General features: G+C 42.1%; 1 protein-coding gene across 2 annotated transcripts in view; it reads right to left on the minus strand.

The window, feature by feature from the left end:
• The window catches only part of LOC120790887 (carboxyl-terminal PDZ ligand of neuronal nitric oxide synthase protein-like), a 167,278-nt gene extending 151,736 nt beyond the window's left edge, over nucleotides 1-15,542 (minus strand). Inside the window, exons 1-2 of one of the 2 annotated variants that reach the window (XM_040128856.1) lie at nucleotides 15,334-15,542; nucleotides 14,446-14,517 (exon numbers count right to left, since the gene is read on the minus strand). In XM_040128856.1, coding sequence (XP_039984790.1) covers nucleotides 14,446-14,460 — 15 coding nt within the window. In that variant the 5' untranslated portion in view covers nucleotides 14,461-14,517; nucleotides 15,334-15,542. The other variant, XM_040128855.1, reaches the window with a different exon arrangement.
• Nucleotides 15,543-22,668: the final 7,126 nt, after the last annotated feature.

The following is a 22,668-nucleotide window of genomic DNA, read 5'->3' on the forward strand; positions in this document are numbered from 1 at the left end:
TCAAGACAGCTGTATAGCATTTAATATTATTCTTTTGCCCTGGCTGTATGGGAACTTCCCATGGAAACGATGTTTAGCTCTACAATGTCTGCCACATTTTAAAGGGGATTAATGGAAGTGGGGATAGCCATTTGGCAGACCTGAATTTGACTACAGGAAATGCAAAGGATTCAAGGGGAGGTTAGTTGGAGCAGTGGAAAAGACGGGTTGAGAACTGGGAGCACCAAAATACAACCAAGGCTAGGAGAAGTATTTTGATAGGCTGCTGGCAGCATTAAGATACAGTAGAGGGAAGCAGATAAGGACAGGAGTGCCGACTGCAGGATTGAGACGCAGCCGCAGAGCGGAGATAGGAAGAGGGATGGTTGCAGTGGCAAGATAATGTGGAGGCCCCGTGGCTGATAGATGAAGCCAGCCCCAAGGTCAGCCTGGGAGTGGCAGATGAGTGCATAACATTTCCACTCAGCGTTGTGCCACCGAGTGTGTGTGTGTTCATATATCCAAATCTGTGAGCGTACAGGATAAACAGGTCTAAATCTGTAAGTGGTGAATGCAAACTTTAGCTTTTTGTATGTTTTTCAGGCATTTCTCCACCAAAGCTCCAATATAACAAAGAAGAAGACAGGCCTCAACTCAGTCAGAGGTGACTTTAAAAGGAACAGTTCACTCCAAAGCAAAACTTCACTAATTATCTACAATCAGTTACCGAGAACAACCACAAAACAAGCATAGCTGGAAACCAGTTTCAAAGAGACAGCAAGAGCCTCCCCGTGAAATGACTCCAAAAACATCATGCAGCATAATCCAATTGCTCTGAGGACAAACAACTGCACTGTGGCTAGAAGTTCCGATATTTAATTACAGTTTATCATCCTTTCGCCGCTCACAATGCCCTGCTCAGCCTTCAGTGATTTAGTGAAAGAGGTCATCTTTATTCAGCCCAGCTTTTTGAACATCTAAGAGATAATGAAGTCCACATTCATTTTAGTTTCAGACTAAGTTTCATTTCTGAGTTTTTTAAGAACCAGTTCTCAGGTCTGCAAACTTGCTAAATTTGGTCTATGTTTTTATTTACATGTGAAATGGTAAATAACAATAATAATAAATAGTTATAATAATAAGTAAATTACCAGCTTTGGATCATCCATCCCTTTAACAAAAACATCCTCATACTTTTACCAACAAAGAATAGATTTAATTGATGATTTATGATAAAACAGTATTTTTAGTTAAGAAGTTAGGACTTCATGACTTTCTGATAAAAGCATGTGAAACGCATTCGTTTTCACCAATTATATAACATGATCAACATAGGTGGGAAAGTTTGATCATAATTTTTTGTTACAGCCTTTAAAAATTAAAAAATATTGTTTTGTTTTGTTTTTTAAACAGAGCTCTGTTTATAAATAAGAGAAACAAACTGCCCATACTTCTCTGAAGTCAAATGGGTTGATTCTCAGTATTTATGACTAGACTGCTATTACTATTGCTGAAACAATTAGTGGACAGAAGATTGGGTGACACATTTTGATTTTCTCTTTTTAAAACACTCTAAACCAAACATCTTCAGTTCTTGGCTGTTGTTGTCACCATTACATCTAGTAACTTCTGGAAGCAAGTTCATTCATTTATACCCAACCTATTATTACTATCCACTGGTACATTTAAATAGAGTTTAGGCTAGCCATTGCTTTAACGTGTCAATTAACTGTTTGGAGCACCTTGAGATAAGATGTAAATGCGCACATGCTCTGTGTGTATAGAGGGCAAGAGACACTCTCGCTGAGAGCTGTGCTATGAAAACCATGCAAAGTATGCAGGCAGTGTGCAGGGAAGGCAAGCTCTCCAACAATGACTGAAACTACACTGAGGGGGAGGGAGGAGAAGCGGCGGCAGAGGAGCATAATGAAGAGAAAGAAAAGTGGCAAGATGAAAATATGGAGGGGAGGAATGAAAAGCTAAAAGAGAATGAAGAGGAGAGGGAAAAATACAAAGGGGAGGAGTAAAGGGGGAGGGGGAACAGAGGGAATGAAGAGAAGGAGAAAAGGGGGGGGGTCGGGTGAAAGAGGAGGTAGAAAAGATAAAGGGAGTGGAGGTGGAGAGAGAAAGCTAAAAGATGAGGTGAGTATGAGGCAGCAGGAGAAGACGACGATGGGATGAGAAATCCAGAGAGGTAAGGAAAGAAAAAGATAAGAGGAAAGGATGAGAGGATGTTGAAGAGGAGGAGGTAGAGTAGAAAAAGCAACCAGAGGGAGAAATTTCTTGTTGAGCATCTCTGGAAGTCTCGATTCTCCACTTGTTCCTGAAGGGGATCACAAACAGTCCACTTTCGACTGTAAACTGGATGCTGTGCAGATAATAAAGGGACCAATGAAAGTGGAGGGGAGCACTGAGGCTGAAAAGCTGGCTGTAGGATCAATCGCGTGTGTGTGGTCTGTCGGTGAGCGGTTTGTAATCCTGTAGAAGTGTTGCTGGAGATGACAAAACTTCACTGTAATCTCAATCTCAATCTTGCCTTCTTAGTCTATATTTTCATAATCGGCAAACGTGCCAAAGAACTGCAGAAGAGCCAGAGTCTGCACCTCTTAATTCTAACCAAAGCCAGAAGGTCAAGGGGACAGTTATTGGACACACCACACAGTGGTTGAGTTAGTACTGATGATTATTTGTATTATTCATTCATCACTGTTTCAGTTAACTGATTATTATTTAGTAAAAATCTCAAAATGGTGTGGTCTAAGCCAAAATTTGTAACCCAAAGAAATTCAATTTACAATGATATAAAACAGAGAAAAACAGCAAATCTTAACATTTGACAAGTCTGAAATAGAAAATATGTGATGTTTTTGTTTGATACAGTATGACTTATATGATTATCCACTATTAAAATGTTGTCAATTAATTTTCTGACACACTGACTCTGGTAGAAAAATGGGATTAAACTGCTGATAGCTAAAACCTTGTGCCAAAAATCTCCAAATCTGAAGTATCATTCTAAACAGTATTCAGATTGTTATGATGGATAATCTAAAAGAGGACTGGACACTACAACTCTCCACCCTCAGCAGGCTGAGGCAAGTCTCAGGAAGATTAAATCCCATTCCGTATATTTACTGACTGCAGTCAGGAATAAACCCTCATCATATCATCATCCCCATGTAAAAAGTGCACGACACTGACTGGCTCATATCTGACATTTAAGAGGTAAAACGAAATTACAAAGCGGCAGAAATCAGCTGGGCCACTACTCTCTAGGGTCCTGCTAAACACAAGGTGCAATTAAGATGTTAGAAGTCTCACAAGAGTAAACCAAAAGTCATTATCACTCCTCGGGTGCCCACTACAGTTTGACAGGTGATCTATGCTGCATCTCTGCAAAAGTTGCACTCTTGTCCACTTTTTTCACCTCACATTTTTTACCAAAAATCCAACCTAGGCGAGGGAACTGAACTCTGCCATGAAGTTAAAAAGTGTTTCTCCCGAGAAATTTGCCTCTCTGTGAAAAGGCACTGAGGACTGACACTTTTAGCAAAATAAACCTTGAGCCAAACCCAATTTATTGATGTAAAAGCATGTAATTTACTTTTGACAGCTGATGGACAACACACTGATGTTCCTCTGAAGTTGACCTTTCCTCTACCTCTGAAAGCTCTCCTCGCTGCCAGCCAAAGCATCTTTCCCACAGCACCTTCCCATGTTGATGCTGCAGGGCAAAGTTACAACCGACTCAGCGCTCTAACAACCCGCTCCAGCTCTCCTAGATCACCACTGTCTCGCCTCCTGGCTCAGGGCACAACTTAGACTCATTCCCCAATTTACTGCAGACATTTACAGGAGAGGGGTGGAGAGTCAGGTGGTGTGTGGAGCGATGCTTGTGTGATGCTGTGTGGGGTGAGAATAAGATTTTAATTCGTGTTGCATCTGTGTGCTATTACATTATCTTGTCAGACAAAGAAGATGAGCAAGTGAAGCAGTGGGTCGTGAACAGTGTGTTACAATACAAGCAAAAATTTAAAAAAAGATGGTGGGAGGGATGAGGAGGTAAAGATGTAATTGGAGGGCTGTTAATACTGCTGACAACTCAATGTGAGGCTGTTTGCCTAGTTTGTCATTGCCAGCTTGGAGGCTGAGGAGGGTGGTGTGTGTGCTCTCCTCAAACAGGAGGATATCTTCATCATGCATAAACACTCAACTTCACTGGATCAGGATTAATTCCCTAACTAAACCAGCAGCAAATATACCGTGCATCTTTCATACACATACAAGATCCGCTCTAAAAATGCTGTTGTTAAAGCTAAAACATCCTAAAAGTTTATGAAATTTACTGTCATTTATTTATGTCTATCTACATTTTTAATTTATAGTATAAAAGTGATTTCTTTTCTCAAGCGATATTATCAGAAGCACAATCCCTCATCCTACAACCAGGAGTAAATGGAAGGCCCTGGTTCTTGGGTATTTATCTGTGGGTTATTTAATGTTCCCGGAGTTAACATGTTAATAAAAATTCTGCGGGATGAGATATATTTCGGGGGGACAGCGGACGTTAATTATAACAGGGGAGGGATCGAATTAAGCCCGTGTCGCCATTAGTTAAAGCCGGGGCTGACAAAGGCCCCGCTGTTTTCTGAGAAAAGAACCTGTGAATCAGCCAAAGTTTCTGATGAAGGCCTGGACAGTGTGATAGGTTTAACAGATTACTCAAGGAAAAGGACAGCATTGGGGGGAAAGACGCCCCGGCCCAAACGAACGATACCTAGAGGGGTGAAAATGAAAAAATAGAAGCAAGGGTGAAAGAAGGTGGGATTGGAGGGAAAGGAGAAATATGAGAAAGAGAAAAAGTTTAGGCTGTGGGACAGAGAGGCAGAGGGGTCAGGAACAAAATTTATTGATGGCTGATTTACAGTCCTGAGCTTCACTGGGGAAACCAGGCAGGAGATGTGCGTATATGCAAGTAACAAAAGGGAATGGATTGTCTAGACAGAGCACACACATACACACAAATCTTTGACAAAGGATAAGTGTAGCCTGGTATTCAGACTGAACTGCCACTTTGTTTATACTTTCTGTTTCAGTCTGACGGACGTACAGTTAGCATAGTGTATGATAAGCATGTTAAAGACAACGGTGGCAATATCATTATTGTGATGATGAACAAACTGAGCCTGAAGATGAAGCTCCCAATGGACAGGTCGACCTACGTTCCAGGCCTCACCTATGGTCAAGAGCTCTTGGTAGTGACTGAAAGAATGAGATCAAAGTCTGGACCCTTAAGGGACAGAGTGCAGAGATCAAACATCCAGGAGGACCTTGGTGTACCACCAATGCTCCTTCATGTTAGAAGGAAACAATCAAGTTGGTTTGGGCATCTCATTATGATGCCTACTGGACACATTGATCTTTAGATTTTCCAGGCAGTTTCAACTGGGAGGAGACCCCAGTGCAGACCGAGAACACAGCTTAGAGGTCACTGATGTCCAATTTGGTCTGAGAAGACCTCTGGATCCTCCAGGTCAAGGTAGAAGACGTGGCTGGTGTCAAGGCTGTCTGGGCTACTGTGCTCAACCTACTGCCACTGTTGAATTATTGAGTGAGTCCCATTTAGTTTACAATTGAGCTCCTTTAAACCTTTAATTAAACCTTGCATACTTGCATACCTATAAATGATTTCAATTTGCATCTTGTAATGTGCAGAAAATGAATAAGTAGCTATAACTGACACGGGTTTTTAAGGGTTTGACAGTTTCCACTTTGACTCACACTCTGTCAGGCTGTATACGTGTCATCTCTCAACAGTCAGAGGCTCACCAACCCATTTCCTATCTGCTGAACAATAAAGCTAGTTAAGAATTAGCCACTTTTTATATACACTCGGCTTACGTAGGATTTAGGGGCAGCCTCCCAACCACTTCACTGACAGCCGGGAGGTACAGGAGAAAGTGGCAGCTGTGTAGATAAACATGAGATCAAGCAAGTGCGGAATAAAACCCTTTATGTGATCTACGCAAATACGAATCACGCTGAAATGATCCACCAATCCTACCACCCTCGTGCAGAAAATCAGAAGTTGAGGAGTAACAGGAGGGAAGGTAATCGACCATGCATAGGTCGTTATTAGTTAACTTTTTGGCCTTTCAACTGTGACCTTAAGTTGAAAAATGGGCCTCTGAACTTTACCTCTGAGCTCGGGACAGAAAAGAGAAAGGGCTTGAAGAACACAAAGAGATACTTTAAAATATTCTTCAAAGATATTCATCCATTAAAAAAAAAAAAAAAAAAAAAAATTCTGGCAAAAATATTTACATACTTCAATACAACAAGGATGGGGACAAACAAAATATTCTTCAGGAACACGAATTTGAGAGCATCTTCTCCCAGACAAACCCAAGCATCAACAACACTGAATTTATTTTTGAAAATGTTTTTACTTACTGAAAGAAAAAAAAAAACATTTCCATATTATGCAGAGGTGTTAGACAAGCAGGCCCCTTCATGTGCTGATGTGCCGGAGACTACAGGATTTCCAATAAGTCCCTAGTGTTCATCCGTGTCTGAAAAATGTTTATATGTTTAAATATTTGTTTATTTTACGCTTGTTTTTTCAATGGTACCATGCTGCAAAGCGGTTTCTGTCCAGGATAAAGCAGAGCCCCGCATCACGGCGTTCAGATTACTATCTTTACAGATTATTTCGTCTCTGAAAGGTGAGTTCCTGCTGCGCTAGATTTTCTAAATGCTAGGGACACAGTATCGACTGCTCCATCATGCTTGTAAATCAGCAATCTGTTATTTTGTTACTCTCATTGGCTCAGCTCTTTACGCACAGCTCAATAACACAGTTTATGATTAGTACAGATAGTCAATATGGCTGCCATCAATTTCATTCATCAGAACACAGTAACAGTTGTTTTTACTGTAAATAATAGATGAATAAGGAAAAAAAACACTGATTTATCGATTTCATAAATTTTTTTGGAAATATCCAAAAATAACTCCAGTTTTCATGTTGGACTACAAAGCCCTGGAAGGATAATAATCGCAAATGACGGGTCGTTGCCACAGAAAAAGGGTGTGCTGCAGGACAGTTTTTAAAATAAGTAAGTACATAAATCTGTTCCAGATATAATGACGAAAGTATCAGACGAGTGCTTTTCCAGTGATCGGCGACTGGGGCGACCCGAGGGGTCAACATTTAATAAACAAGCGTTGAAGTGTAAAACAAGAAGGGCCTCGCCCATGAAAAACAAAAAAGGAAAAACGCTAACGTAGCATTTGTTGCTTGCCATCCCCTGCGGTTGTCTGTCAGTGGCGGAGTATTGCAATATTGCGGTTATAGCGACAGCATTATGAGGTAATTACTTGTGTGTCATTCAGAGGACAGCGAGATCACAACACCTGTCACCAAAGGAGAAACCACTACACAGCCTATTTAGGAGAGAAAAAGTTAGGCTTCTAACTTTTAACAATACGGTAAACAATAAGCCCAGAAACGAAGACTTAGACTAGTTTTTAAAAATGTATTTCTGTATTTTTTCATTCTTCCATCTATAAATGACTTCATTTCATCCGTTTGCCAGTGAAAGTCATACATGAGTGATATAATGCCCTTTGATCTATTTTTTTCATCCTCTCCAACCCTATAAATGCATCATTGAGCCTGGATTTGAGGCTCTCTCGAAAACATACCCCAGGCGAGGTGACCCTTTCCTCCTACACCAACAGCACTTTGCTTACTGTTTTCACAGAAAGCACGCCAAGCTCTAATTTGCATAATTTTTTTCTCCAATTCATCAATCAGTTGTTTGGTCTATAAAAGAAAATGTCTGTCACAGTTTCCCAGAGCCCAAAGGTGACATCTTCAAATGTTGTTTTTAATCCAATCAACTGTCCAAAACCCAATATCCAAAAAATGTTCAGTTTGCAAATGATTCAAAACAGATTAGTTGATCAGCGGTTTCAGCTCTAGTTGCTATGTTGTTGAGGGTTTGGTTACAAAGCAAAGGAGTGATCACGACTTCTCTAGAATCTTAATAAGTTATATAATTTTACAGTAGCTTATTGATTTTGCATGTTTTTTGTTCAATCCGTTCAGTAAAGGTTGAATAAAGGTGGCACACCATCTGACCTGAAATTAAGAGAGCCATCTGCTAACATCAGAAAAAACACGGCATATGATATGAAACAAAATATTAAGCATCAGGAAAAACAAGCACAGGCTCTCACACAGAAAACGCCACATATTTAATGAGTGAGAAAGCTGTTAAGACAGTTTTCAAGTGACTACACTGATGATCGGAGTAGCCCATTGCCACATTAGGGTAAACAAAAAACTCTCAAAGCTTTTACAAGTTGTGAAAAGTAGTGCTAATGGCTCAGTTAGACACCATCAGGGGGGAGGTGTGAGGAAAAACTCATCTGCGTGCTGCTGAAGTTAGCTCGAGCTGGACACACACTTACAAGGCTAATATCAAGGATCTGTAAATCATTCATGACTTTATGGGAGCAAACTATTTTGATTAAGCGGTCAAACAATTTCCGTATCAATATTCCTCCAGCTTCATCCTGATGAGAAAAATTCACCCAATGACACCGTTACCCTTTTCAGTTCAAAATCTACATGGAGACCCACTTATTCAGAGCAACTTTAGGCACCCAATGACAAATAGGAACCCAGTACCACTGCTAGATGGCTTTATGAACTGGATTTAATTCAGTGACTGGATAACCTCTCTAGTTGTAAGTGAAGGGCACCTTCATTGGCAGGAAATGGCAGGGAGCTGCATTAGTCAAGAGCGGGGGGAAAAAAATGTATGCAACTGAAAAAAAAACTCGGTTTATTGAGCTTTTCACTTCTGTACCTGAAGACACTTCACCTCATGGTTTCTAACATGAGTCGGTAAAACAGTAAGTGCATTTGAGGCAGTTGACAGGTACAGAGAAGCAGCAGCGTAAGAGGCTCGTGAGTGTGCTTCCTCTGACCTGACCTGACGGTGTTATGTCTGCTGCGTTACTCTTCAGAGAGTGATTCAGCCGTGTTTGTTACTCAGCAGTGTTTAACACACTGAGCTGCTACTCCACTGTTGCTGTGGTGAGAGGGGACTCTGTACACAAGCATGTATTGAGAATGGCAGCCAAGTTTGCAAAGCTCTTAATAAACTGAGGTTGGCTGTGTTCCCATTCGGTTTTTTGGCCGCATGATTTGTGGCTATGGATACATTTCACAGTAAATGCTGGTTCTATAAAGACACTTTTCCAGCAGTATCTTTTTTTTTAAATGGATGAAACCACTTTTCGTTGAGTTTTAGAGTGAATAAGTTTTTGTCCAACTTTCCATGTCTGTACTTTCGAAAACAGGATCACACCACAGGTGATTTCCATGATTTCAATAAATAAATATATAAAAATTAAAATAAAAAACTCCCCCAGAGTTTTCACTATGAGAATGTATTCAAGTAATTTTCAATATCCTAGCTGTGGTGAATAATTACACAGCCACTGAGGCTGCAGAGTATGACCCAACTGTGTGCTGATAACTGATGAAAGAGAGTGGGTGTTTGAGGTCTCTCTTAAAGCAAGCCATCTCTGCTGAAAAGCACATTTCTTAATCCGAGTGGATTAATTGGACAGATGACGAGCTTCTGTATCTTGTTAACGTCAATCAAACTGAGGCAGGTTAGCTTCAATGCCACTAATTAAAAAGGAAAAATGTGAAACAGTGGGCAAAATAAACAACACTCCAGCTGACATTTTCATTATTGAAAACTTTATCGTGATCATCAACTTTCTACCTCATTTACTGTTCGTCTTTTCTTCTGTTTTTTCCTCATTTTTATGACTCTCTCTCTCATTCTCACCTATCACCCACTAGTTTTATATTAAAACCTCCTTCTGAGGACTTACAAATAAGGATGCCAGTATAAATTCCAGACCAAGTTGGGGCAAGGGCGTCATAGGAAATATGCTGAGGCGGTTTTTAGGTAAGCACAGCCACTGCTACATCGTAAATACTGCATGAGTGTATTTTCCTGTCTATACGCAGCAGATCGATGATAATATGCAAAGTCTAAGTCAAAGGCACTAACGACCATACAACTACTTCACTGAGCCATTCAGCTTAGCGTAGGTAGGAGTGCTGCCCCACCACATTTGTCATAGCTTGTTCATGATAACGTGACACAGTACTGATCCCTGCAGGGACATTTTGGAAAGATGGATGAATTACGTCGCTGTTCACTGATTTCACTTACACTCAAATATTTGAAATTTCACAATTTTCTTGCAAAACAAAAAATTCTCAGTGTTTAATCAGTAGTTTGACAAAAAAAAATTAAGTGCTCACAATTATGAATTTTGGAAATGGATTAATGCAGAGTTTTTACATGACAAAATACCCTGATTTGTCAGATATTTATTTCATTGGATTTGCCAAAAAAAAAAAACAGATATCAGTCAAGGCTGTAGTTTATCTATTAATTTTTATCAATGGAATTTCCACAAAATTTAAAATTTCAAGATATATAATATTGTGATTAGACCTGAAACAATGACTTGATTAATCAATTATTTGATCAACACTATTCACTATATTTTTGACATTTATAGATAAAACAAGTAATTAGTTAATCAGGAAAGTAGTTGGCACATTAATCAGTAATGAAAATAACAGTTAGCTGCAGCGCTAATCCTGATATAAAATGACATATATTGTTGTACGTGTGTTGCGTGGGTGAAATTAGGCCCTGGGGCTAGATAAGCATACATCACTAGAGCCATAATTATAAATTGGATGCAAGTGTTATATGGCAATCCCAGGAACACAACATGCCGGTCAGCAATGTACAGATCACAGCTACCACTTACCCGCGGAGAAACTATCTTCCAAGACACCGTTCATGTTATCATTCCACAATGATGCATCATTATGTTAACTGATACTGGCATGATCAGACGGCCTTCTGTACATTTACTCACTCCAGAGCCAACCACACATAACAACTCACGAAAAGCGAGAGAGGATCATGGGACATTAAAATGTACGCTGAAATTCAGACTAATGAACCTCAACTGTGTTTTCTTATCACCGGTTAATTGATGTTAAAAAGATGTTTGTCTGCCCGGTGGACACACAAAGGTCCCGGTCCACCTTGTTCAGCCTGGCAGCTGGGGAGACGAACAAAGCATTTCTTTCCCACTCCTGCGTCGCTGCCGTGCTCATTCCGTCTCCACAGATGTCTCCTCAGACACATCTAATCTTCTCATCCCATGCTGCAGAATCTTCCTACCGTCAATTAATCCCAACAAAGGCAGATTAATGAGAAATTCATCTCTTTAATTCACTGTAAAGGTCTCCGCTCCTTTTAACCTGATAAGCTGCTACCAGACTTAACCAGATGACGATAATAATAAACATAATAACTATATATATAATAAACGAACTTTACAATTGATCATTAGGTTGTGGACAGATCATTAATCAAAAATTTTGTTAATCAATTCAACTCTTAAGTCATTTATTAAGCAAAAAAATATCACCCATTGCTTGTTTCAGCCTCAACTATTCCTCTAAGTAATGTGATTTGCATTTTTTACCATTCCTACATTTTACAGACTAAATCATTCATGGATTCATCAAATAATCACAAAAAAACAAAACAGACTCTTCCTCGTTCGTTTCTGGGAACAGTAATAAACAACCACAACACAAAGTGTGTGTATGAATCAGCGTGCGACTGCGTACATATGAGAACAACAAAACCACATGAGATCCTGCAGTGCTGTGCGTATAACTTCACTGTAGGTGGCTATTTCCTGCTTAGCCATGTCATTAGGTTGTTATCAGCCATCGGCGTACAGGTGACTCATGCACAGAACGAACAATGATACCATACATCAACCGGCTGCCTGGCAACCAGCATGGCTCCGAAGAGAGAGGAGCTGATAGAAATCTTGGAAAAGGACCAGACACTATGGGGGGGGGGCATCATTTTACAAAACTTTCTTTCAGAAACTCCTCGGAATCGAAAGTTATATGAAAGCGTAAACTAGAAACTAGATGAGTCTGCACTTGCCTGCACTTGATTAGCAAAGACTGTGCTCGATGAAACCAGTAGCGGTGTCAGGGTGAAATGTATTTTAAGCAACGAAGTTTCTGCAAGACTACATGACTAAATGGATTTATGCCTTTTCTGATCCTGTTCTTGTAATGACATAGCTGGTGTGCTGTGGTGTGGAAAAGCTTTATAGTCTTTCTATTGACCATCACAGATTAAATAAAAAACTCTGTATGGAGAAACTCCCATGTTTTTCTCTCTGTATGTGTAATGCAGTCTATACGGCCATTGTTTTGATGTACCTGTATACGCTTGTTCACTCAACAGATGGAAGTAGAAGCCTCTGATTTGTGCCTCTGCCGTGCTTTGTCAGCAAATACCCCAGCGATTTCTGTAGCCGCTCCACAGTAAAAACATCAAGCAGTTTGGGGAATTAAACCAATAATTGCTCTAAAATAAAGACTCTTTTGTCCTGTTTAAGTCAACACCATGATATTGGTTCACATTTTTTGGTTACACATCCAACTCAAATGGCAACAAACCAAATGCATGGCGGTACTACAGTACAGTGTAAGAATGGGGAAATTTCAATGTCCCTACTGCTACTGAAGAGCAAATTTTGTGTGTCCAATTCAAGTGTAAACCATTGAGCATCCATATTGTGTACAGCGAGATAGAGATTGTTTTCTTTTTTTTCTCAGCGAGGATTCAAAAGGTGTTCACAATCCATAAGCAGAACCAGATTCGTAATCGGAATTTAAAAAAAAAAACAAAGCATGATATCCGATTCAAATTTGCCGAAACGTGCTAGTGCGCACCATAAGGTTTTATTTTCTCTTCTTTTCTTAAGGCAACAATCAGTTTAGATTGGTTTGGCTTACTTGCTGCCCAAGTAAAACAAATGCCTTCAGAGCTACTCCAGTAGTCCCCCTGCTTTCCAGTGTGACCGCCCTTCCAAGTTAGATACCTGTGGTTTCTCTCGACTGTGTTGTCAAGCCAGTGTCAAACCATTTTCACACTGGAGGAGCCAAACCAAAGCCCATTTTCCTGCCAACAACAGCAGCTGCCATGGCAGCACACTGGGAGGTCCACTTTTATAGGAGCGGGTCACATCTATGAAAGGGGCAATAAGAACATTTTGCACCTTTTGCTCGGCTGTGCATACACACACACACGTATCTGAGAGTGAGTGTCCTGATGGAATGATCTTCAGTACATGACAACACGCAGATACAGATTTCACCACACCAGCCACTGGCTTTGCATACCTACAGTCAGGGGAAAATAATAAATAAATAAATAAATAAAATGTCAGGGAAAGTGAACTGATTCTGACTGACTGAGTGCATTTGTTCCTTAAAGCCTGTATTTTCACCCTGCTGTTTCCCCGTACGTTTCCCTCTCAAAATTCCTTTACAATCACTAGGTGATGAAACACAAATAAAACGCGTACTGGTGTCGCCTGGGCGGCCATGTGCGTGTTCTTGTGCGTGTGGTTGCAGTGGGATCATCCATTAAAACGCACAGCACACCTACCAGTTCATCACCATAATCCTGAAATACCTCTCCACCACTGGCCCAACCTATATTAGGTTGCTAAGCCAACTGCTGCCGAGCTGGCAGACGCACTGATTGGGTCCACTTTCTGGGGCTGAAAAGGCCGTAAATCTTAGGTTTACATAGCGGAGAGAGGGAGAGAGAAGGAGAGTCATCACACTCCAGCGCGTCGCTTCAAAGGAAAGTTCAAAACAGTGACGGAGCACATGGGAGACCAAACCTCCTGCCAGGCAACCCCGAGTCGGAGACAGAACAAAGTCTGCGCATTGCAATTCCAAGGTGCTTTCATTCTAGCACTCCCACCATCTCTGTCTAAACGACAACACTGTAGTTTGTGTTGTCAGCTAAGTTTATGCTTCAGCTTGGCGACATCTCATGCCATTATTCTCCGTGGCTTCGTTGGGAAAGGCCACCAAGCACTGAAACCATCAACTAATGCTTTTGGTATAAAACAATATATATTTCACAATTCAACTGAGCAAGTTTCTCTACCAAAAACCAACATGTCGCTTTTGCAATTGCGGTTTTCTCTTAAATTCGGCATTGGAAATACAACTCGAATCACAAGTGCCTCAGTCAGGTTTCAGTTCACACGCTCAGCTCGTCTTCCCACAGTCTTCCATCAAAATTAGCTCCACCGGGGTTTGGACAGTGGACCGGCCACGACAAGTTTCTCTTTAGTCAGTCCTACATGTGCCGAATGTACGTGGGCGGGCTACGGTGCATCCCGAAACCCCTCAGGGCCATGTTCTACCAGGCTTACCCGTTGGCCGATAACCTGGGATATGACAAAGTGCGGGATTTTAAATGGAGCTTCGTCAAGCTTTCCTCCACTCACCCTTATCCTTCTCATCGCGGCCACGATCTCCACTCGGCTGCTCGGCCGCGCCACATCCAGACTGCCGATATACTGTTGACAGAAAAGTAATATATCTATATCTATATATATATATGTTTATATATATTTATATGTGTGTGTGTGTGTGTGTGTGTGACACAGGTACGACACATCAAACAAACTGTAACGCTAGTTGGGTGGATTTTTTTGTTTTGTTTTATGTACTGAAACAGTTCAATCATTACCCCACGTCGGGTAATGATTGACTCAGCGCAGTTTCAATTTCCCCAACTAGCCATCAGCTCACTTCACTTGCTAGCTAAATCTCCCCGAGGATTAGATTTCGGTCTCAAAAAAATTTAAAAAGAAGAAGAAGAAGAAGAAGAAGAAGAAAAGAAAAAAAAAAGAAAAAAAGAAAGTCGCCTAACGTTATTTCGGTTAGCTTGCACCAGTTTCGCGTAAATTAGCCGGACGTGGTGGCAAAGCGTTCACGTGAAACGTCTCTGGCACCCGGGCTTGGCTAACGACGGGCAGGCGCTCGAGAGCGGACGTTAAATTTGAATCGGGACGTCAACGACTTAGCTCCGCTGCGTTTTGAAAGTTGCTGGTGAATAATTCACCTTCGCCTCGAAGTTGATCCCATGCTGGAAAGCTTCCTCGTTGTGCAACGGGATCCTCAGATCATGTCCATCATCAACGAGGTTGTACTTGGTTTTTCCAGGCATTTTTTTTTTTTTTTAAGTATTTACTACTCCACGCTACCGGAGGAACCAAGAGAGTAACAACGGGAAAACAAACCGGGTCGGTTTCAACAGGGTAGTAATCCGAGAAAAGAGAAAAAAAAAAAAAAAAAAAAGGAGAAAACACAGTTCCCAATCCGGTCAGTACATGTTCTCCTTCAGAGCGAAACCGTCCCGGCACTGCACGGCTACCGACGCCGCCCTCGACAGCGGCCAAGTGGCGGCAACTCCTTCACCAGCGCTCCGGCGGACTGCGGCGCCGTTAAGGTTTTCCCGTGGCAGCTTTAAAAAACAAAACAAAACACGCGCAGGCCGGCAGAAAACAGCGACATGCGGGGGACAGATGTGTTTTCCCGACTTTTCCTGTGGTGAGTGTGGAAGTTGGTCCGGTCCTGCCTCCTGTCCCCCCCCCCCCCGTGGAGGGAGGGCGTGATTGGAGGAGTCCGGGGAACCCACCTGTTTCCATTGGATTACAGAGGCGCACCGTGGCTCTGTGGAGGAGGGGCTCAAGGTCTGGTACCTGCCCCCTCTCTCCCCTCTTACCCTCCTCCACACACTCTCTCTCTCTCACACACACACACGCACGCACACACACACACGTAGATCCATGGGAATAACCTCCTGAATGTCATCGCTTGTAAACTAAGGTGTGGTGTAGCCTACTGTATACACACATTTCTATTCTGTAAACTTAACTTGCAATGTTTTTTTTTTTTTTTTAAGCACAATATTCACCTTACCTGTCAAATAAATTATTGGCTAATGCGAAATGAATAGCCTCTATTTGACTGGGGGGGATACTATGTCAGAATATGTGTGGTTTATTCATCACTTATGAGAAAATGATCAAAGATACTGGCAAGAAAACGAGGTGGTAATTTGCACCCCAGGAAGAAAGCTCTAATCTGATCTGCTCTGTTGAGAGTGAGATACGTTGCCGCGGCTTCACTGGTGGGGTGGGTGTACATTCATCATAAATCTCTGCTCCAGAGTAAAATAAAAAGGGCAAGGCTACCAACTAGTGGCTATGTCTGCCAGCACCCTACCTGGGATGCACGCATCCCCCTGGAGATGTCATAAAGGACGAAAGTGTAAGAATAAGAAATGAGATGACTTTCCTCTGGCCGCCGCAGATAAAATGAAACCACTGAAGTGTTCAATAAAGGGTTTGTGAAATTCTTTTGTGAACGACTCATCGCTCATACTATATAGAAATAAGTGGACGAGAGCAGAATTTCACCTTTTTGAAGTTAGTTCCAAGTGGAAATACCGTGTCCCCGATTCTTTGATCCCATTCTCTATACATAAACCCCTTAATATAAACCTAATGTCCCTCAATTATCTGAGTTTAGTTGCTCACGTTTCCATTTTTGCATCATAAATGTTACAAAAAGTGATGTTTTAATCTTAATTAATTAAAAATTATACCAACCCAAATACATCCTGGTCAAAACACTGCCTACAGTTGATCTAACCAATTTAGGACATGCATAGTAATGATGTGACCGGTCTTGCTGATAATTAAAACAGAGATCCGTCAGACTGAGCATCCTCCACACGTTCCTTCCAAGCATCTGGAATAAAAGCATCTCCAGTGCGAGAGCCGCTCCACAAATCACGGTGATATGTGGCCAGTAGACACAGTAGAGCCGTGTTCATGTTTAATGCAGTTGTCATGCCGTATAATGCACAGACCATTTGTGTCACCCTGGGAGTAAAGACGCAGCACTTCCCTCAAGGTGGTCCCAGGCGGGGAGGGAAGGTGAAGTGGGGCGGCAGTAATTCACATTCTCACCCCCTTCTTTGGAAAAATATAAAGTACTGCTGCTAATGGTGTCCTGGGGGCTTGTAGCAAGCTGGTGTTGCATATGATTTACAGTCCACGGGTTCAAACCTGGCATCTGGCTACCAGATTTTGTCATGCAGGCCACCGTTCCGCCCGCCCTCTCGGTTGTCGTCTTGCGTCACTGTCTAAAGTCAAAATTCGCCAAATGAATTCCCTCATTTAGCAACTGGGATCAGTTTGGAAAGCTGTGTAGGTGAAGAGTTTGAACAGATTAACTAGAAAAAATAAAATTTTGGAGACAGTCTCCAGGCTTTAGATGACTAACCCTCAAGTTTTCAAGCGCATGTGGACACTGAGGCCCACACAGCGCTAATATTGTTGCCAGGTTTTTTTAATCTATATATAGTATTTTAAGGATATCTCCATATAACCCCTGTATTGCACTTTTATCCCCCTGTACTCAAATTAGCAAAACAGCTAGACGGCAGACAAGAACAGCTGTTGTCTCTGCATGAGGAATTATTGCTGAATAAAACCAGTTCCCCTCTCAGGGACCCCATGTGCGCTTAAGGCTCTTAAAAAGGATAGGGAGCTTCTTAATCCCTGCTTGGTCTTCAAATACATGTGATCTTTTGAATAGGGCTTTGGCTTTTAAAGCATATGCTCCTTGCATGAAGTATATCTCGGAGATCAGTGCACAAAAAAAAAAAAAAAATAGAATGGTTACACTTAAGAGCCCAAAGAAAACACGCGAGGCTTTTATCATTGCCACGCATAAAAAAAGTCTGAAATACATTCATCTCAAGTGGTCCTCCAGCAGCATGTGTTGCTGTCCGCCACATTGTCTTTTTACATGACCACGAGGAGCTGCCAAGGTCAGAGCTTTTCCGATCCTGTGTGGGCTTTTAAAAATTTCATAGCGCCCCAAATACGCCAACACATGAGATAGTTCCCCTCCAAATTTTTTTGTTTTGATCCTTAAATTTGTGTTCACCCATAACCACCCCAGATTTAGGAAAAGGGCTGTCGCCAAGAAATCCAGGGGTGTGTTTTTAAAAAGTTAAAGGTACCCTTCGGAGGTTTATACTTGTAGCAGCGCCGTGGGCCAGGGTTTTCATGAGTGGGTCCCCGTTTGTTTGCTTCTTATGCAACCTGCATGACATGCATGTGCAGCATTTATGCAGAAAGTTTCACGCCACACTTACTTATCGATCGTTTGTGGGTGTAACATGCCGAGAGCGATGTGTGAGCGCAGACAGGAAAGAAGAGGACCTCTTGCCGAAGTAAACACGTACAGTGTGTAAACGATGCAACCTTGAAAAGTCGGCTTTGAAAATGTTTTTTTTCCCCCTTTTTAAAAAAAAAAGATTTTATTTTTGGCCATTTTGCCTCTATTGACAGAGGCAGTGGAAGGATAGGCAGGAACGGCAGGGGAGAGCGAGGGAATGACATGTAGCGAAGGTGCCCGCACCGGATTTGAATCCGGGCTGCTGCGGCAGAGGACTCAGCCTCGACAAACGATACGTGCGTTTGACTGGGTGAGCTGCCGATAGGCCCCGTTTTATAAGGAAAGAAACAATATGAACGCTATGAACCCGCTTGCTACCCCTGGAGGATAGACGCGGTGGGTTTTGGGGGGAAACACTGAATGTAAATATAACATTGTTCGTTTTACGAGAAAATTGCAGAGGGGGGCTTTTAAATTATGATGAAAAAAACAACCCAGTGAAGTGAGAGTTAACATTGTCAGTTTGTTTCATGTGGCTGAGAACTGAGCCCTGCTAGAGTCCCTACCTACTGCACACATCATATTTATTTTGTTCTTTCTCTCTTGTGTTCACTGTGGTTCAACTCGGTTCACAAGAGTCCACGAGGAATTGTGCTAAGCTAGCACACACTGTGCACACTAAGCTGGTGTTAGACACCAAAGTCTTGTCTAACGCCAGCCAAAAACTGAACTTTTCAAATGCAAAAAAAAATGCTCTCTTGAGCGGATTCATCCAAACGCAGCAACTTCATGTTTCAGTGTGAAACAGTGTGAGGTCGGCGTGTCGGCGGGAGCCCCGAACCTTGGGTGCCCTCCCTGTGGCATCTACCTCAGCCACAAGCAACGGCAAGCACACACACAAGTGACTGTGTGTGTTTACGACACGGCCCGCGCACACATACGCACACATCGGTGTACGCACAAACACACACACGCACGCACAAAGTCTTGCGCATCTTGAGGGCCTTTTAAACTGAATTAATAATGGCCATTTTCAAGGAATGTGGGACACACAACGCGAGGACTAGATCCACTTCTAATAGGAGAGTTGCAGAGGAGAAGACTAGAAAGGAAGCAGCGGGGGGAATGATGACAACAATACGTATATAATTTTGCCTGAACCTGTGTATCAACATGGAATATTAATGGAAGAGAGAAATTGTTCAGAGCTCACACTCAAGGGGGGTAGATTAGTATAGATACAGTCTGTCTCTGATACACAAACAATGATTTGTAGAGTACATACAAGGTTTATACCACCCAGCGTTAATTAAGTGTGTGCTTGGAGCGCAGTTGAACCACTCCTTGTTGTGTTTGTTGAGGCACCCAATGCACAGCTGAGGGTACAGTCCAAAGGGGAACATGTTAAGTATTCATTTGAATACTTCCATTTGTTAATCTAATTAAAAGTGAGTGTTTAGATGGCTTTTTTCCTTCCTGAAAAAAGCCTTGGAAGAGTGGATCCCTTCATAGAGATGTTCGCTGAAGTTAGGCTCACAATGACTCCAGAAGGCTCAGTAATAGCTTCTTAGAAGTCTCAAAGCATCCGGCGCCTACAACACTCATCTCATTGCAGTGCTCATTGAAACCGCTTCGACGCTTTGTTTATGACGAAAAGTTTGGACTGTAGAGCGAAAAGATAAAATGTTGGCACGCTAGCGTTTGCAGATCAGGACTAAACGCAGAGAACGGCCGCGGCTGATGCGAATGGCATCAGTTTTGCAGGTATGTGGTTGAAATTTCGACGTGATTAGAATGCTTGATGGAAAACCGGGGCATCGCCAGGGTTATAACAATTCATCCTGACGGGGACGTGAACGTCACAGCCTTCACGGGCAAGAGGAAAAAGTACTGGTTTGAAATGGATTTTTACAGCAATCCAACCTTTTTTTGGCCTTAGTGTGGACATGAGTTGTTCGCACTTTAATCAAAGAGTAACTTTCCTACTCCAGTGATTTCATTTGAACATTTTTTACAAGCCTCAAGCCGTGAAAGTATCCAGTATTTCTCAAGAGAAGTTTAAAAAAATTGCGAAAAATCTAAAAAATACAATATTTTGTCTGAAAGAAATGTATCATGACCCCTATTTTTTTTTTTCTTGAGACCCCTCGATGGACCCAACTCCAAGTTTCATAACATTGAATCAGACTACCGAACGTGTAGAAAATATATCAGGAACTGAACACAATGTATGACGACAGCTTTTTGAAAATCTAGCGTAGCAAACCTCGTATTTCACTCTCAGACGTCTGCTTTCTTCACTTATTGTGCCTCAGAAGAAAGTAAAATCTAAACTTTTCTTGCCCTAGTATGTTTGCATCTGTTTCCACGATGATACGGCGTAGTTGTGACTCAGCCTTCATTAACTTAACGAGGGGGACTGAAACATTACGTCTCGCATTTCTGGCAGCACCAAGTGCATATTTTGCAATAAAAAGAACACGAGGACACACAAACTGAAGAGAAACTCCAACGTGATCTTATTGAACATGCTGTACATCTGAATGAGCTTCGGTTGTGGAGTCAGTGAAGTGAAAACAACAGTAAGGGTGACACCATGTGGACACATTATGAACTCAATGTACGTCTCCATCAACTTCTCTGACCAAAAGAATGTAGTTATGTGGATTTTTGCAAACAAAATTCACATAAGAAAAAGAAAGAAACCATTTATAAAAATATGTATCTGCACAATTAGATCTCGTAGTTGTATCCTGGTGTGATTAGTTAGATTGTTTGACAGAAGTGAGTAAAGAGGCAGTCCGGTTTCCTCGGACAGCATTTAGCGATGAGGGAAACCTCCACACATTATCACTATTATTACTATATTACTATTATTATAATCTTTATCGACTGGTATGTCTTGTAATTTTTTACAATTTGAATATTTCATATCATACATTCATTTTATTGCACAGAAAACATCAGTAGAACTGATGATATATATTTCACACAGGGACTTATCTCTTGAATCACCTGCCATATCATGATTTAAAAGCAACCAAATATTTATTGGCCTATCAGAAACAGCTGAAAATAGCTACGTCTCTTCTTCCGCTGTCTGTGACTAATCACATTTCTATTTCTCTTCCTGGCTCTGTGTTGCGTGACAGAAAAGGGACTCAGTCTCCAGGGAACGCTGTCTGCGTCCAATTTCATTTACTCATTTGTAAAACAGACCTCCTGGCTGCCAAGCAACTGAGGTCCTATGACTCTTGTTATTCTCGGGAACTGCTTCACACTCTCTCGCGGTCTGCCAAGCAGGGTCTGGGCTCCGGCCTTAAGGGGCCCGCGAGACCACCTTCTGCGGTGGGGGCCTCTTGACCCCGTCCGGTGCCTAACACTCCGCAGTAAAAAACCCATCAAAGGCGAGAGGTGTGACGAACTCCCAGCCCGATAAACACCGATCGGCCGCAGAAAATGAAAAGCGGTAGCTGGCTTTAATGTTGTGGCCGACGGGTGTAGTGACCAGGAAGAGAAGCCTTTACGGGTGCGGTCAGAGGCGATGCCAACCTCTGTGTTTTCTTCTGCTGTGTATTCATTCATCTGCGAGCAACGATGAACAAGTTGGGATTGTATGAGTTTTAAGTGAGAGAGCTAGCTCGGCGGCTTCGGATCAAAACCCTGTGCCGGCCATGCTTTGTCAAAGGCTTTTTTGGGTTTTTTTTTTACTTTCTGTGCTCTTAAAGTCTCTAAAGACACAGTCCAGGTTTCCTTTTTTGAGTTGCTGTAACTTCAAGACCAACATCCCTTTGTTTGACATCTGCAGTAGATGTTCCTCGGTGGGCCACGTTTGTTTTTTTTAAATTCATCCTGCCCTTAACGGACCCCACGCATTTTGCACGCAGGCGTCCCCCATCTTGGAAAACTGGAACCATCACCAGTGTTTTTACACTTCACTGCGCCCCGCGTCCTTGTCAAGCGAACTACACTGTTACACAACCCGAAACCGCCTTCACTGAAGCCTGTAGGGGTTGACCTCAGATTGAGACGGTCTCTGAACGCGAGTCCCGTCATAAATAATCTTCGGTGCCACTTTTTAACCCCTCCGAGGCTGTGTTCCACGGCTGTTGTCAAACTTTTCCTCGGTCCACTGTTTTTTCTTTTTTCTTTTTTCACTGATCAGTTGCTGTTTGTGTTGTGCCACCGCGACGCGCCTCTTCATACTGACTTTGCCTCTTACTTTGAATCATCTGCAGCCTCCGGACTGTGCTTCGGATGCAACACTGTGTAGGCCTCATTTCAGCCATTTTCTTAACTAAAAGTAGCGAAACCCTCATGCAAGTCCCACATGTAGAATTTTAGTTTTATTGCAGAACAGCCTCTTTCATTATGCACCAACATAAATACTTATTGTCACGCTTGCGACAGTTTCTGTCCGACGTCGTGCGGCCGCCGCGGTGATCCACCCCAAAAAAAAAACCCCAAAC

This window comes from Xiphias gladius, chromosome 6 (assembly GCF_016859285.1).
Source record: "Xiphias gladius isolate SHS-SW01 ecotype Sanya breed wild chromosome 6, ASM1685928v1, whole genome shotgun sequence".
In the NCBI taxonomy this organism is placed as follows: Eukaryota; Metazoa; Chordata; class Actinopteri; order Istiophoriformes; family Xiphiidae; genus Xiphias; species Xiphias gladius.